At 25.9% G+C, this 18,744-nt stretch overlaps 1 protein-coding gene across 1 annotated transcript; it reads left to right on the top strand.

Annotated features, from left to right (window-relative positions):
* Window positions 1–8,127: 8,127 nt before the first annotated feature.
* Sf3b3 (splicing factor 3B subunit 3) lies at window positions 8,128–18,141 on the top strand. Its single transcript, XM_011500112.1, has 14 exons — window positions 8,128–8,306; window positions 8,903–9,363; window positions 9,693–9,985; window positions 10,351–10,727; window positions 10,872–11,037; window positions 11,648–11,816; window positions 13,316–13,467; window positions 13,790–13,945; window positions 14,354–14,645; window positions 14,993–15,278; window positions 15,398–15,778; window positions 16,316–16,432; window positions 16,659–17,037; window positions 17,551–18,141. Exons 2-14 carry the CDS (start codon window positions 8,967–8,969, stop codon window positions 18,037–18,039), a joined length of 3,654 nt encoding a protein of 1,217 aa, XP_011498414.1. The 5' UTR covers window positions 8,128–8,306; window positions 8,903–8,966; the 3' UTR covers window positions 18,040–18,141.
* Window positions 18,142–18,744: the final 603 nt, after the last annotated feature.

Below are 18,744 nucleotides of genomic sequence, written 5' to 3'. Positions count from 1 at the left end.
ATTAATATATGAAAGAAAAGTTGTTATATAAAAGTTTAACATTGCTTTGTTAAAAAAAAAGACTAAACATGCTATACTAAAGTTCAAAAAACCGATGTAAAGATTTTATTAGCTTAATCCTTGAATATCGATAAGTAAAAGAGTATTCAAATAAAATGAAATTTAACCACTTTTTGTAATTACTCTAGTAAAAATATATTAATAAGGAGTTTATAAACTATTATTGTTTATCGAATAAAGAAAATAATGAACTATAGTAGGCTCTCATTATGCGAGCCAGTGATTAATAGCGATTGATCGGTTTGTTTGCTTCCCTAAAAGGATGCGATTTTTCAAGAGATGCTATAGAAGCGTTGACCTAACCTCACCACATCACATCATGATCCTCCAGTTCTCAATATTATCACATCCCCCCTTTCATTATTTTCGATGTTATTTTCAATATAGTCTTCATTATTTTTTATGCCTTTTTTATTCTATTTTTGGATTTCTTTCATTAGATTTAAGACACAAAATGCATGCTGTTTGATGTAAATTAAGTTCTCTGATGAGTGTATGTAGAAAAACTAATATCTTTTTAATTCATATTGCATGAACTATTATATATATATATATACACATTAATATGTAATATTATATATCACGTCATTATATATATGAATTTCGAGAATTATAATATAATTCTTGTTTATCATTACTATTTATTTAAACATACATAAATACAACTTACATACGTTATTTATAATTCAAGAAAGTATTATTACAAACTCTTAAGTCTAAAAAACCAAATACTTAATTAAGTTTTTAAGCACTATGTCGTAAATTTCTTTAGTCAAGATCGATACTACATTTAAATGTTAAATGTTAAATTTTATTTCCAATGTATAATATATAATCGACTAATAGAATAATTCTCATATTAATATTTAAGATTCTTATTTTTTAAACAAATTTATCTCAATAAATCACAGGTGTTAGATATTCATCTACGCTTACTTTTATAGTAAGTAGTAAAAGATATAAATAGTAAAAGATTTTAATAGGAAATATTTATAAAAGTATACTAAATTAGTTTAAAGGGATTTTCTTATATAAAATATAGTTCTAATATTAAAATTGTCAAAAATAATGGAACTTCACTGATTATATTTATTATAGTCATAAAAGAATGAATTTTAATAATAAATTAATTAAATTATTTTAAACAAATACTTGTTAAATTATAATAGTATAATATTTTATTAGTAGTATAAATTAAAATAAAGTTAGTGAATATAATTTTAGGATTTAAATATGTATGAGGAATTAGATATGTAATAATTGTATTGAATTATTAATTATTTCTCTTTAATAACTTAATATTTTTCATAAATTTTTTAATTTTAAAATACAATTTACATTGTATGATACAAATAAACTTATTACCTTATAATTAGTTATTTACTATACTCCACAAAAATATTAAATTAGTTACCAATAGCTACAAAGTTCCATTTAATTATTAGGAACTTGAAAAAAATAAGTAAGAATTTTTAAGCAATAACAATACAGCGCTAATTACATTCATCTTAATTTTTACTTTAAGTGATGCGACTACATTATATCTTTGCTATAATGACACTGATGTTTATATTTTACTTTTTATTAATATAATTTATATATACTTTATTTTAATATAATACTAGTTTTTATAATATTTTCAAATTAAATACATTAAAGTAAATAAACTTATATTTTTAACAGTTTACATAAACATATTAACATAGGTAATATAATAAATATATATTAAAGTTAAAGTATAGTATAAGCTAGCTTTCAATTTCAAAAAATATTATATTAAAAAATAAACATGTATTTATGTTTTAACACTGGCATTACGTTTATACTGCCATTAGAGATTAAATAGGTGACATACGAAACATTAAAATTTAAAACTATGAAGTATGAAAATTTTATTCATATGCACTAGATCAAGCTGTTTATACCAGGATTTGAGACCCTTCTCCTTCTTGTGATTGCATTTCATTTTGTTTTATTCAAATTTGTCCTGTATTTGTTTGAAATTTTATTTCATTTAGTTAATCGCAATTTATGTTTTTCACTAAATTTTTTATTAATTACTTAGACTAGAAAATGATTGATTAAAATGGATCATTTATTTTACGCGACAGATTGATAACATTTCAATTTGTCTGGTTTAAAAAATATGATTTATATTCTAATTATTTTTAAAAATTTTAAATAAGTTTTTCTTTACTTGTTTGAGAAGATATTTATTTATCAGTTATATTATAAATTTAAAATTAAATATATATTTTTAATTTTATAACATTTACTTATTTATTTTTATACTACATGTAATACATTAAAATTATATTTTTCTTATACATATAGAAATTATATATGTATATATATATATATATATATATGACCTTGAGTATAATTATTTACTTGGCACAAGTACTATTGACATTATCAGGTTGCACTACTAATTTGGATTTTTGTAATTTATAATAATTAAAATAAGAAATATTCCATTACATTGAAAGTTCTACGATTATTCAGAAAAAATAACTAATTAATTATAAAATGAAAAAGTATCCAAAATTTAATTTATGTTACATCATTTTTATAGATAAGATAAAAATATGTTTAATTATTTGTTTATTAATCATATATTTTATATTCATTATTCATCATATGTATTATTTAAAAGATTTAAAAGTAAAATGAATTTTAGTACAAATAATTAAAAAATTCCAATGTATTTAATGCAAATAAATATCTTGAAGGTATTGAATAATAATAAATTAACATGGAATGTACTATATATTTTTTAATATATATAATTGAGTTAAACATTATTTTTAAGATTTTATAAAAATACCATTATTATATTGTTTATGAGTAATTTCTAAGTTATTTTTACTATTAATTTTTAATTTTTACCAATAGTGTAAATAATAAAAAGTAATCTTAATTTTTTTTATCGTTTTTGTTTTTTAAATCAATATGGAAGAATTAAATGTTATGATTCTGTGATTTTTTTTATATTCTGCGTAAATGAAGTTCATTATTTGAAAATAACTATAATATTTTATATATTTAATATAAAAATTGACAAGATAATAAATTGTAATAGAAAATGTAAAACAATTTTTCATTGTTAAGGAGTCCAAATTTTAACCGAGCATTGTATATTAAAATTTTAATAGTTTCAACATTTTAATCAATAGCTCAAATAAGATATAAATAAAAGTTAATTATTAATAAAATTTATATAATAAGGTACCATATATTTTTAATTATTGTAATTAGTAAAATTTATAATTGTCAATGGATTTAGAATAATATTATTAGTTTAGAGTTTTATAGTTGTGCAAATAGAAAATTTGGGTTTACTTGATAACGGGTATTTAATTACATATATTTAAATAGATAAACATTTAATTTACATATTTAAATGATTTGTTCATGAAATTATATTTAGAATTGTTGTTATTTAGCCAAATCATAATTGTATAAATAACAACTACAGTACTAAAATTAAAAAAAAAATTTTTAACTTAGCTATCTAAACTTTTTCTGCTAAATAAAAAAACTATTTATTTACTTACAATAATTTTATTTGCAAAGTATATGTATATATACTTATTTTACAAGATAATCAAATAAAATTAAACTATAATATTTCTTTTATTTATTAAGCACTTTAATGAAAACTATAGAAATATTTACTCCCAGTGCATTTAATAAATTAATTTATTAGTACTTATAATTATTATATTACATAGGATGTCTAGGATCTGTTAACGCTGTACTTTTGCTTCTAAGTATAATCCGTTTTTATCTGAGTATTCACATTATGATGTATATAAGGTATTTTGTTTTGTTATATTTTATACTCAATATTCTATTTTATTATTTTAGCTCTTTTATTAAATGGTATATTTTACTACTCTTTCATGCTTCGATTTCATGTTATTATAGTTCGTTATTACAATTCGTTATGAAATACATAAATATTGAATAAATTTATCTTTTATTTTGATTGCACTAAAAAATTAAATTTTATAAAACTCTATTTCATTTAAGACTCAAGATGTTTTATCGACATAAATAAGGATTATAATATTGGCATCTCATTACTTCTTAATAAAAGTTGGTTTGGCATCATTTATTCTAACAAAATATCTCCAAATGTCTTGTGGTTTAGTCCTGATCAGCATGTATTAAAGTTTTGTTTAGGTCGCTCAATAACTACATCTTAATATTGGAATAAAGTTTCATGTTGTGTGAAAAATTTTACCTATTGAATTTCAATGAACTTTAAATTGAACCCTTAAATTATCGAGAGATATGAGGTTTTTTTATCATATACAATTAACAATCAATACATTTTTACAATTTATAATAGATAACTCTTTTTTTTAAGTGTTTAACTTTAAGTGTAAGTTATACGCAATTTTTATTCTATTTCTATCGTAGATTAATTTAACGTAAAAATAAGCCTGTTTTTAAGCTTTTAACATATTTATCCAAGTATTCAAATTATCGATCGATTTAAATAGGAAACGTTTTTTAAATTAAAATTGATATTTATAATCAAGTTAATACATTTTTAAAAATATACTATATGTATTAGATTTAAAGAAATAGCATTAAGAAAGACATTAAAAATTATTACGATTAATTAGTAGTAAATTTTTAAATAATTCCTGTACTCAAATATATTCAATATTTAACTTTTGTGTTGAATGTTGAGACTTGGCAGACACAACAAGTGCGACCTTAAACGACTTTTTGTACTCCCACCCCAGTTGCTCTTAAAGCTCGCTTATAACTGACAAATTAATGCGGCAGTCACTTTTATTACTGTCAATAATTCTTACATAGATATCGATATTAGAGACAGTCTTGCTATCAGAGATCTCATAATACCTGCAAATTTTAGCAATGTTCAGCCCTTGAATCTTCGTTGAGATAAGTAATTATTCATTAATCTTAGTTGAATGAATTTTGATCAGGCCTTAAATAATCAAAATAAGCTAATTTTTCTGTACATACACTAAAAAAAAGAAAGAGAAAAGCAACAAAATAGCAGAGAATTTGTTATGTGAAATTTGACTATTTCGAATATAGAATCAATCTGTAGATCTATGATTCGTATTAAACGAATTTGTTATAGTTTACTATGTTGATTATACACTACTATATTATCTACTTAAATAATTATTTAAATAAAAGTTTCATTTACATATTGAAAATTTTGATTAGTTCATAAAAAAAGTATTTCTTTAATTAAGCAATTCTTTAGAATTTAGAAAAATTGGTCTTTGGCATTATAATTTATAAATATATCAATATTAATATATATTGATAATTAACAAACTATATTTAATCTTGTATTAAAAAATTTTTTATTATTTTGTAAAAATTATTGAAAAATATATGTTTGCTGAATCATTGGATAATTGAATAATTTTTATTTAAATAAAACTTCTTTTACTGATTAAAATACTAATTATGTACCTAAATTTGATCGAATTATTTTACATAAGCAGTGAAAAATATATCTCAAATATATCAAAATCCTTATAAATTTATGTTTAGACCTTACTTATGATTATAATTTATTCTACAATACAATAAAGAATTAAGGACTATCCTTTTTATAAAATTATAGAATAATTACAAAAAATCAATATTATAATATAAAATATTTCAATATTGAAAGATACAAAATATAAAATATTTTTATCGTAATTGTCTTTAATATCTTTGTATATTTGATATGCATTAAATATGCTTTGAAAGTTAAAATTATTAGATTCGAATCGAAATTCATTAACAATAAATTTATATACTTAAGCTAATTTTAAATTAGAACACTAAATGTATAATAAACCAGATAGTTTTCATTTACAATCAAGCAATAGCTATATACTGTATACGTATGATAATTTTTATATAATAAATAATTTTGTTTAACTTATTAAAAACAAAAAAAAAAGAAAATAGCAATTCAATCATTAAATTATATGTCAAGAATGTAAATATGGGAGAAGCAAGCAAAAAATGAAGACATGAAAATGTAATTAAATCATGTCTACCCATTTCGTGGATATTTCATTTAGATAAGTTTATCAGGGATTTCAGGAAATCATCGTAAGAAACAGTGAATTAGATATGACCTGACGTACGATATATAATCTATAACTTTTTTTAATTTTTTGAATAATTATATTTATTAAACATTATTTATGTATATAAGTAGTAAATAAATATTGAATGTCTTATGTAATAAAAAGTTGAGTAAGAAATAAAAATCTAAAAATGATCGTTTCATTTTCATTATCAATTTTATTTGTGTAATCTGCTTAGAAATATAGAGAAATTGAAATTTTCTATTTTTATACTTTTGTAAGTGACTAAATAAAATAAATCTAGTTCTAAAATATTGTGAGAAGTCATCATAAATTATCTTTTCATAAGCCAACTAATTTACAATTCTCTCCATATTCATCTATCAATAATTAAGTATAATTGTTTTTTTATTAGTGCATTTGTCAAGTTGACTAAACATTTGAGCCATTCTTTCCCATCAATGTCATTGCTTCTTAGTAAAAATTTGCAAAATATTGAATAGAGGAAGAAGAAGCTTTAAGATTGGGTGAGAATGTCGATTCATCAACGTTAGTGACAGAGATGCATAGCATAGGGAGGAAAAAATAACCGGAACAACAACGAGTCTGCAATCGTTCATGAATGTTAGGAAGGAAGAGGTTCGAGTATGTGGGTTGTTATCTCATTTGAGCTCCGGTGCCGATAGCGAAGACTACTTTGACTTTTAATTTTCCATGACGTCTCGGTTTCGCTTCCCTTTGTCGTTATATTCCCAAATAACGTCTTTTCTTTGTCTTGTCTTTTCCAGTTCTTGCTATTTGGATATTTTATAAATATTTTACAATATTCCTTTGCTCTTTTTTTATGTTACGAAATCCGTAAGTTCCAAAGTTTTATTTTTATCCTGTTCATCGGGATAAATTAAATTCTCAATTTCAAAAAATTTTTTATCTAATGAATCTTTCTGCCTTAAACACCATTTATACAAACAAGAAAATTTATAGTTTTTGTAATTTTTTTTTATAAAAGTGCATTGTAGGGAGAGAAAATAAAATATATTCATTTTAGTTATGATAATTTAGACTTCTAATCATATATGAAATTAAAAAGTTGAACTGTAAATCTTCGTGATAGATCTTTTTAAAAATATTAAGTCAGCAGTTTGATATTTATTATATTACGTATTTTTTTAAATAGGAACTTTTAATAAATAAATTTGTTTTCAGTGATAAATTTATGTTTATAATAATAATAATAATAATAATAATAATAATAATAATAATAATAATAAGTATAAAAATATCTATTATATCTTGATTCTAATGTTCACTGTAAGACAGCATTATATTAAAAGACGAATATTGCACAAATTTACCTTTACCCAGTTTATGTAGATAATTTTGTAGATAAAGTTATAAATTCTAATAGATGTATATAAATAACGTAGAATCGTTACGTACAATTTCATAAGTCATGAATAAAAGGTCAAAATTTTTAGTTTTAAGCTGGCGCCTCACGTGGCAAAATAATTAAACATACATAAATTTAAAATAGTTCTAGTGTTTTTTACAAATTTCTGCAGATACCTAAAATCAGACTAGTTTATGAATATAGATTAACATAACATAACTTTTAAATAAAACATTAAAATCAATTCAAACGAATATTTTTTTTAATGATTAATTAAATAAATTTTTTTGATGCTTTATACAATTACTATAACAAAAAAATAATGAGCTAAACAATTATAACAATTACGAGTAATTAATTTATATTAATTTATATTTATTATTTTTAAACAGCTTTTTTTTATTTAATTTTCTAAGGATTAGAATCGTACGGAATGTTTGTCATTCCGTAATTAGTAAACCATGGATTTCAGAATTTTCGTTGAGTTCGAGGCTTTTACTACTGAAGGCGCTTCCATCGAATTGGGCCTCGTGTCTCATCTGTTACAAGTTGTATTGTAAACCATGCCTTCCGGTTGCCGATTATCTTTTCTAGTACATTTCTGAGTGCCGGCTTCCTGCTCACTAACGCGACAGCCACCATTTTCTTATTAGGCGTTTGCTTGAATAGCGTGAATGGCGACACTCCAACGAAGTCGACGCCGTTTTCTTTCCCTGAGCTATAATCGAAGAACATCGTTGGAGTCTGTAACAATGCCATCTTGAAATAAGGTAAAATTAACTACGAAATTTGTAGTTTATTGTTACAATAACTTATTTTATTCTGATCTCGTGTACTTTATGTTGTAAAGTTTGAAAACATTTGTAGTTATTTGTTTGAGTTTGGATGATTGTTTTTTGTTTGCCCTTTGATTTTGTTAGATTATTCATTTGATTTTATTGTATCTGTTTAAAGTAGACAAAATTTTTCATTTAAAAATTAAATTACAATTGCATTGAATATACTTTTTAAGCATGCTTGATTCAAATACGGAAATGAATGGTAATTTAATTAATAATAATAGTTAGTGTAATCTTGTAATTACTAATTAATTAAAATTTTTGAATTATATGATTAATATTTATATCAACGATAAATTATTAAAATGGATATGTAAGTTAGGTAAATTATATTTTAATAGTTGTATCCATCAAAATTATTTTGATTTATAAAATGTTACTTTGCTTTCATGTTTAAATAATTTTTGGAAATTAACTTCATAATGATATATTGTAATGAGAAATATTAAAAATTTTATTATCTACACTAGTTATGTAATAAAAGATGTTTGGAATTTTTTATCTAATACGGTCTATACAATTTTTAGAATAACCTAGTATCGAATTAGACTACAACAATATAAAGGGCCTTTTCAACTATTTAACACCAAAATGTATCTATATAATTTGACGCTGCAGCGTGCCACAGGCATTACTCACGCTGTTCATGGTAATTTTTCTGGTACCAAGATGCAAGAGATTTTGGTTTCAAGAGGTAAATCTCTGGAACTTCTTAGGCCTGATCCTAATACTGGCAAAGTACACACAATCTTGACGGTCGAAGTCTTTGGCATCGTTAGATCTTTAATGGCCTTTAGGTTAACTGGTGGTACCAAAGATTATATTGTTGTTGGATCAGATTCAGGGCGTATTGTTATTTTGGAGTATGTTTCTGCAAAAAATGTTTTTGAAAAGGTACATCAAGAAACATTTGGTAAAAGTGGATGCAGAAGAATTGTTCCCGGACAATATTTGGCTATTGATCCTAAGGGTCGTGCTGTCATGATCGGTATAAAAATATTTTATTGGTATAGAAAATCAGTATTAAATTTTTAAAGATTGCATTACATTTATTTATTTTCTTGTGTTCAATAAATTGATTAAAATTAATATTTCTAAATGGCAGTTTATTTCGTGATATTTTAGAGTTACAAAAGTTTTTAATTAAAACTTTTCTGTCTAATTAATTTAATTATTGTTATAATTATAATATTGTCTTTAAAAATAGAGAATAGTTATATAAAATTGATTTTGTAAAATAAAATATTTGTATGTATTGTTATATTAAGATATTAGCCAAGCATTTCTAATGTTAAAATATTTTTAATTTCTTTTTAGGAGCTATTGAGAAACAAAAATTAGTCTACATTCTTAATAGAGATCCTGAAGCTCGTCTTACAATTTCATCTCCTTTAGAAGCACATAAGAGTAATACACTTGTTTACCATGTAGTTGGTGTAGATGTAGGTTTTGAAAATCCTATGTTTGCGTGCTTGGAAATTGATTACGAAGAAGCTGATACTGATCCAACAGGAGAAGCAGCTATAAAAACACAACAGACATTAACATTTTATGAACTTGATCTTGGTCTTAATCATGTTGTGCGCAAGTACAGTGAACCCTTGGAAGAAGTTAGTATATATTTCATTTCAATAAAATATTGAAATATATTAAAATTAATGTTTAAAAATTATATTTCTAAATATATTACTTTATTACACATCTAATCATTCATGAAATAAACCAACTTTTCATTGCATTGTTAATATTAACTGATGGCAATAATTATGATTTTTATTTAAATCGATACGTATGTAATTATATAGTTTAATGTACGTATGCACAAGTATGCACCTATTTGAAATATTTAATAAATAAATATGCATTATAATAATTTTTAATCATAATTTTAAGCAAAAGTAATTTAATTAAGAACTAAGATCATAAATCTTTGTAAAATATAAATTGTTCTGAGATTTATTTTCATTATCGATAGCACGCAAATTTCTTGGTTTCTGTACCTGGTGGAAATGATGGCCCAAGTGGTGTACTCATTTGCTCAGAAAATTACTTAACATACAAGAATTTGGGTGATCAACCAGACATTCGTTGTCCAATTCCACGACGTAGGAATGATCTTGATGATCCTGAGCGTGGCATGATATTTGTTTGTTCTGCAACTCATAAAACAAAAAGCATGTTTTTTTTCTTGGCACAAACCGAACAGGGTGATATTTTCAAAATTACCTTAGAAACAGATGAAGATGTTGTGACAGAGATTAAGCTCAAGTACTTTGATACAGTGCCTGTAGCTACCAGCATGTGTGTACTTAAGACTGGTTTTCTGTTTGTTGCTTCAGAATTCGGAAATCAGTAAGTTTTTAATTTTTTAAATAATATACTTATTTGCTTAAAAAATAATAAAAGATAGCAATAATAATGAAAGTCAGGTGAATTTTTTTGCTCTTATATGTTATATATATTTTTTAAATCTAAATTGTATACATTTTATTACAGTTACTTATATCAAATTGCTCATTTGGGTGACGATGATGATGAACCAGAATTCAGTTCTGCAATGCCTTTGGAGGAGGGTGACACGTTCTTTTTTGCACCTAGACCTTTAAGAAATTTAGTGCTTGTGGATGAAATGGACAGTCTCTCACCTATTATGGCTTGCCAGGTACTTCAAAAGATTTATTTATTAATCTTTGTAATATGTTTTTATATTTTAATAAAATAAAAGAAGGAAAATGTTGGCACCACAGTATGTAAACAATTTCAGCATTTACAAGTAGAGAAAAGATGATGTCTTTGACAAATCAAGTTTTTTCTCTGTGATAAATGCAATAGCAAATATTTTTTGTCGCCTTTAACTTGTTATTGCAAGATGAAGTGAATCAAAAAATAATAAATCATATTATATAGCATTTTATTTTCTATTCTTAATGTCTTATGTAAGAATATTCTGGAAAATAATTATATTTGATTTTATTTGTGCATAAATCATATCGTAGATTTCATATTTAATAAATACTGAGCTTAACTGGTATATGAATGCTTATACATTTTTTTCGAGTAGCCCTTTTTTAGAGTTCGCACTTTACAAATTACAAATCACTTCATAGAATTAGATATCGACGTTGACATGATATGTGATATATAAAGTATTATTAAATTAAATAAAGTAATATTAAATTATAACAAAATGTTTAGACTGAAAAGTAGATATACAAAAGATGATATACAAAAGATGGAAAATGGATTACTAATTCAAATGTAATATATTTTAGGTTGCTGATTTAGCCAATGAAGATACGCCACAATTATATATAGCATGTGGTCGTGGTCCACGGTCAACCTTACGAGTATTACGACATGGTCTCGAAGTTTCAGAGATGGCTGTGAGTGAATTACCTGGTAATCCAAATGCTGTGTGGACTGTCAAAAGACGCATCGACGGTTAGTTAATATAGTTTACGCATACTGTAACATGCACTGCACCTTTAGTTTTACTTATCTAAGTAATTTTGAAAATATTTTTTCTGTACATCATAAAACGTTTGCGACTTTATATAAAATTTAAAACGAAATTTTTTATTACGAAAGAATTATTATTTTTATGACCGAATTGAAAATCTTTATTTAGAAAATTATTAAGTTTGCATTTATTGTGTAATTGGGAGAAAAAAATTAATGTTAATTATGCTGCTTTTAGTCATTTTATTTTATATAGCCAATTAATATAAGTTTTTCTACTCTGCAACTACCATTTATAAAATTTGTTCCATGAAATGAAACTGCGATCTGCATTAAAAATAAATAAAACTAAAATAAGCATAGATAATTGAAGCCTGGTGGTTTGATACACTCTTATCAAACACCAGTTCTCTCCTTTCAGGCTGTCGGCATTGGATGATCAGTCGTTTGATACCTGGCTGTTGAGTGCGAAAGGTAAGGGAAGCTGCGCGTGCGAGAATCTCCGTCGGACAACACATTCAGCTCTTATTGTTTTTTTTTCATTAGCCCGTTAAGACCGAGAATCCCTTGTTAATCAAAATAGTTTCATAGAAGATTTTTATCAAACAAAAAATTAATGGTGAGCTTTAAAAAAATTAATAATATATTTATATTAATATATTAATATTTAATTATACCTTTAGTTACAATTTTTAATACTGCATTTTTAATACTACAAAATTTTGAAGTATGAGATAAAATCATATGATTGTAAAATGATTGAATATCTCATTATGAGAGATAGTTATATATGGAACTTGAGAGAAGATGTACAACTTACTCGGATTTCATCAAGTGTGATTTAGAGTATTGTTTGAGGAAGTTTATGATGATAATCATAATTGAAATTTCTCCTGTACATCTTTATCCTGTTTTAAGATGTAAGATTGTATCAATTGTACCATTGGTATAATTCATATTAACTTTTCGCGCTACGTAGTGTTTATTCTTTTATTTACACTTGCTGCATACAAGAAAAAAAAACAAGTACACATGAAAATCAAAAATAATTTAAATACAAAATATAAGCTCATTAATTAATTTTAAAATCTATTTAATTTATTTTATACCATTAAATTACATATGACTTAATAGAACGTATTTATTTAAATAAATGTTTATTTTTATATGCCATTTATATTAAGGCAGAAATAGTATTAATAGATGATTAAAAATTTTGTCCAAAATTTGTAAATTTGAACTCACTATATTAATTCCTAATGAAAAATGTTTTACAAAATGTTTACATTATTAAATACAAATATGTATAAAAGTATAAATTTTTGTCATTTAATATTTATTAAATAAATTTATATAAAATAGGATCTTTGGTCATAACGGGTCAGAAAGAAAAATTTTTGGAAGAAATTTTTTTGGTTGCCAATGTCTGTCAGTTTGTCTGTGATTTGATTTAACCAGACGAGTCGTGATTTTGGTTACAGAGGAATTCGATGCATACATCATAGTGTCTTTCGTGAATGCCACTTTGGTACTTAGTATTGGAGAGACGGTCGAGGAAGTTACAGATTCCGGTTTTTTGGGGACGACGCCAACCCTTAGCTGTTCCGCATTAGGTGATGATGCTTTAGTTCAGGTAATTGTATATAATTTTAATATTAACCATTCCATATAAATTTATATAAAACGTTAATATGTTTTTAGTGAGCATTGTAATTTTGAATATAAACATGTTCAAATTTATAAATAGCACTCTGGTATCTCCGACACCTGGATTTTATCCACGTATCGGTCGCATATAAAGTGCAAAATTAAATTAGGTTTTTGCATCGTTGGTGTACTTTTTTTAAAGTAGTCCTGGTAAATAAGCCTAGACATTGACAGAAAATATGTTACAAAATTAAATTTATATTCATCCAAATTAAAAAAAAACTTTAATAATATTTCATTTTTCTCAGGTGTACCCTGATGGTATTCGTCACATTCGAGCAGATAAACGTGTCAATGAATGGAAGGCTCCTGGGAAGAAAACTATTATCAAATGTGCAGTGAATCAACGTCAAGTTGTCATTGCTTTGACTGGAGGAGAACTTGTCTACTTTGAAATGGATCCGGTAAGCCTTTGCCTTTTACAAGTTATACCATCTCCTGTCAAAGAAATAATATTTAGAATTATCAATCGCATCTTGTTCACTGCGAGTTGGTTTATATACTCGAAGACGTAATGGAAGCGTAAAAAAAGTGCAACTTATCCCATATTTAACTGCCATTTATTGACTGTTAATGTTGTTATGCAGCAAACAAGTTGAAAAAATATATGAATACTAAATTCTTATTCTTTGAAAATAGAAAGTTATTTGATAATAAATTTACTTTTTATAAATCTATGAAGTAAATTGAAAATTTTTAAAAAAGAATAAGCCATTTTCTAATAAGCCATATCATAATTTCATTAAAATTGACTTGCAAATTATGGATCAATTATAAATGTAGGAATTATTTTTCTGATTGAAATAATTCAGACCGGTCAACTAAACGAATATACAGAGCGCAAAAAGATGCCGTCGGAGGTAATGTGCATGGCTCTGGGGAATGTCGCCGCTGGTGAGCAGCGCTCATGGTTCTTAGCAGTTGGACTTCAGGACAACACTGTGCGCATTATTTCTCTTGATCCATCGGACTGCCTTGCACCTAGAAGTATGCAGGCTTTGCCAGCCGCTGCTGAGAGCCTTTGTATTGTTGAGATGGGTATTAAGGACAATGATGCTGGCGAAGATAGTAATCAGATGCAATCAACACTCCACTTAAATATAGGTTAGTTGTCTTTTCTATTTTAACATGAAATTCATTTTTATTCATAATATTTCGAAGTCCAAGTTTACATATGTTTTAAGTACTTATGATTTTTATATTGATTAAATGTTAATTTATTTATTGCTGCTCTATTATCAAAATGTTAAAAGTACCCTGCTGTTTTTCTAGGTTTAGATTATTTTCTACTTATTTGCCTAAGAGTTACAACAGATGATTAAATTATCAATGTCCGTGTTTCAACTGACATACTTTGATTATAACCTTCATTAAATAATGATGTACAATTTTGTTTAAAGATACAATTAGTTCAAAATCGACATACAAATAAACAAAAGATTGGTTTTTAGGCTTGCAAAACGGAGTCCTACTTAGGACAGTTTTGGACCCAATATCAGGTGATTTAGCTGATACGCGAACACGTTATCTCGGTTCTCGACCAGTAAAGTTGTTCCGCATTAGAATGCAAGGTAATCAGGCTGTTCTTGCTATGAGTAGTCGCTCTTGGTTAAGTTATTATTATCAAAATCGATTCCATCTGACGCCCTTATCTTACGAGAGCTTGGAGTTCGCCTCTGGGTTCAGTTCAGAACAATGTCCAGAAGGTATCGTCGCCATTTCTACCAATACCTTAAGGTGAGTTCGTAAGAATAGCAAATGTAGAATCTCTACAAAAATTTAAATTACTTAATTTTTAATATAAAATATTGGGTAACTGATTTATTATTATATTTAGTAAATGTATTGTTTTACAGAATTTTAGCACTTGAGAAACTCGGCGCTGTTTTTAATCAGGTTAGTTTTCCTTTCGAGTATACGCCACGTAAATTCGTTATTCATAACGAGTCGGCGCACATCTTGCTCATCGAGACGGAGCATAATGCTTACACGGAGGAGACCAAACAACAGCGACGATTGCAAATGGCTGAAGAGATGCAAGAAGCGGCTGGTGCTGAAGAGGCTGCGGTTGCTCGCGAATTGGCCGAAGCCTTTCTCTCAGAAGAGCCGAACGAGCAGGTTTTTGGTGCTCCTAGGGCTGGACCTGGTCTTTGGGCTTCTATGATCAGGGTTATGGCACCTACATCCGGTACTACATTCCAAGTCCATAGACTCGAACAGAATTTGGCTGCACTCTGGTGACTATTATTTTTCTTTCTTTTTATTTTACATATTTATGCAATAATTCACTCTATGGGTTGTACCTGTTGTAAATTTTAAACAAACATATTACTTAGCCATTGACTCATCAGATACGTATTTTAAATATTTATATTATAGTAGTCATTATAAGTGTTTAAATTCATGTCAATTTTTAAATTGTTACCTACAATTATTACGCATAATTACGTAAGTGCGCATATTTACTTTAAATTTAAACTTCTATTAAATAATTTTTATTTTAGTTTATGTACTAATTATTATAAAAATATGTTAATAATTGATGTGGCATTTCGTTGTCTGCAAAATATTTATAATTATTTTATAGATTCCATAAATGCCAAAAATAAAATAGCTATAACATCCCATTTTCAGTTTCTTTTTAATGGTTATTGAAATCGTTAAGTAAGCAAACAGTTTGTTATTCCAAATTTAGATTTCTACAGGATTAATTTTGTTATTTTAATTTATTTTATAATAACTTTGTATGATTTAATTTTAAATAAATCTTTCAGTTTGGCTCTTGTGAAATTTGCAAATCAGGGAGATCAACAATTCCTTATTATTGGTATTGCAAAAGAATATCAATTAAATCCAAGACTCAGCAATGGTGGATTTCTTTATACTTATAAGTAAGTTTTTTTTTTAAATTGGCTTTGAAGAATCGCCGGTAAGATTGTATTGCAAAATAAAACTAACTTGGCAAATGCTTTAAGAAATAATTAAATTAGTTATGACGATAGTATTACACTCACTGCTTCCTGATGATATACCTGCAGTACTGATGCTTAAAAAATAAAAATAAAATTCACTTTGACTTGATAAATTTTTGTTTATTAAAAATTATTGATTTTATAGAGTTAGTTCAGATTGTACAAACATCGAATTGGTTCATCGTACGACACTCGACGAGATCCCGTTATCGATCTGTTCGTATCAGGGTCGCGTTTTGGTGGGTGTTGGAAAGATGCTACGACTATATGATATGGGTAAGAAGAAGCTGCTCCGCAAGTGCGAGAACAAACATATACCAAACGCCGTTGTATGCATAAATGCGATTGGTCAAAGAATATATGTAAGTGATGTCCAGGAATCGGTGTACGCAGTTAGATACAAAAGGCAAGAGAATCAGTTAATTGTGTTTGCCGATGACACTCATCCGAGATGGATCACAACTACTTGTGTGTTGGATTATGATACCGTTGCAATAGCAGATAAATTCGGCAACATTGCTGTGGTTAGTGTTTATTTTTTATTTCTTTACTCTGAAAATTTTAAAAAATATCAATTTATCATTCAAATTATATAGAACTGAAAAAGTTACACGAAATTACATTTTGTTTTCTGCTGAGAGTTAAGAATTAACCAGATTGTTGATGTAACAATTGAAATTTCTTAATTTACTTTATTTTCTAACGTAGTTGCTAAAACGCAGTCGTTCAATTTCTAAATAAGTTTTTTATTTTAGAATTGTCTTTAACTATATATTTTAACAAGAAAAAATAAAAATAAAATATAAAATTTTTGTACAACATTGTCATTCTTAAAAGCAAAAAAAAACTTAGTTTTTTTTCAATTTGAAATTATATTAATCTTAGATAATATAATTTATAATTATATATTCTTTTATATTTGCTAGTGCAACATAAAGATTGACAACTATACAAGTATTGTATGTACATGTATTGATTCATTGTGATAAAAAATTTATAATGATAATATCGTACAAAATTGTATTAAAAAATTATAGATCCGATTAGCGAGTGGGATTAATGACGATGTGGACGAAGATCCAACAGGCAATAAGGCCCTATGGGATCGTGGCCTCTTGAATGGAGCCTCTCAAAAGGCGGACACTGTGGCCTGCTTCCACGTGGGCGAGACAGTGATGTCTCTACAGAAGGCGACCCTGATTCCAGGTGGTTCCGAATCTCTAGTCTACACAACGCTAAGTGGTACCGTGGGTGTCCTCGTGCCCTTTACTAGTCACGAGGACCATGACTTTTTTCAGCACTTGGAGATGCATATGCGCGCTGAACATCCGCCTCTATGCGGACGTGATCATCTTAGTTTCCGTTCGTATTATTATCCTGTCAAAAATGTAATTGATGGTGATCTTTGTGAACAGTTCAACAGTATTGAGCCTGCAAAACAAAAAAGCATCGCAGGTGATCTTGAGAGAACTCCATCCGAGGTCTCCAAAAAACTTGAAGACATTCGGACGAGATATGCATTTTAAAGACACTTTGTTCTTTAGTATTTGAACAATATATTGGCTGCTTTTACAATTTTTCACATTTTGCATTGACAAATTTTTAAGCATAGTATAAAAATTAAATAATTAGTTAGAACTATTATCGGAAATTTAGAACGATTTTTCTTATTCTATTTAGAATATAACGTTAATAAGTGTTGGTTTTGTTCTTATTATTTGCTTTATTTTCATAGTACAATTATTTGATTTGTGTTCCAACATTCTAAATTTAAGAATGATAGATTTTTACTAGATTGTTGGAGTAACATAATAATTGGATAAAAATATTTTAATAATTTCGTGTCAATTTATATTCTGAATTTGTAAATAAAATAGTTAAAAATAAAATTAATTTTTGAAGTAAGAAATGAAACTAATTTAGAGAATAAATTAATTTTAAACGTTCATTATTTGAAAGATATTTTGATAAAAAAAATTATATATGTAATAATTACTAAATATACTATATTTATTATCAAATAAACTGCTTTTTTATTATTAATGTATTATGTTCTTTATATTACTTATGTATGTGTAGTATTTATGCATTAAAAATGTAATAAATTGTAATAAATGATAATTTAACACATTTAAAATATTTTTGAGTTATATATGCTATTTATGTGGTACCAATAAGTTAAATTCATGTATATATATTAATTTTAAAATTACTTGTTTTTTTTTTATTTT

This window comes from Ceratosolen solmsi, unplaced genomic scaffold, assembly GCF_000503995.2.
Source record: "Ceratosolen solmsi marchali unplaced genomic scaffold, CerSol_1.0 scaffold10, whole genome shotgun sequence".
Classification (NCBI taxonomy): domain Eukaryota; kingdom Metazoa; phylum Arthropoda; class Insecta; order Hymenoptera; family Agaonidae; genus Ceratosolen; species Ceratosolen solmsi.
This window is presented reverse-complemented; position numbering and strand designations above follow the sequence as displayed.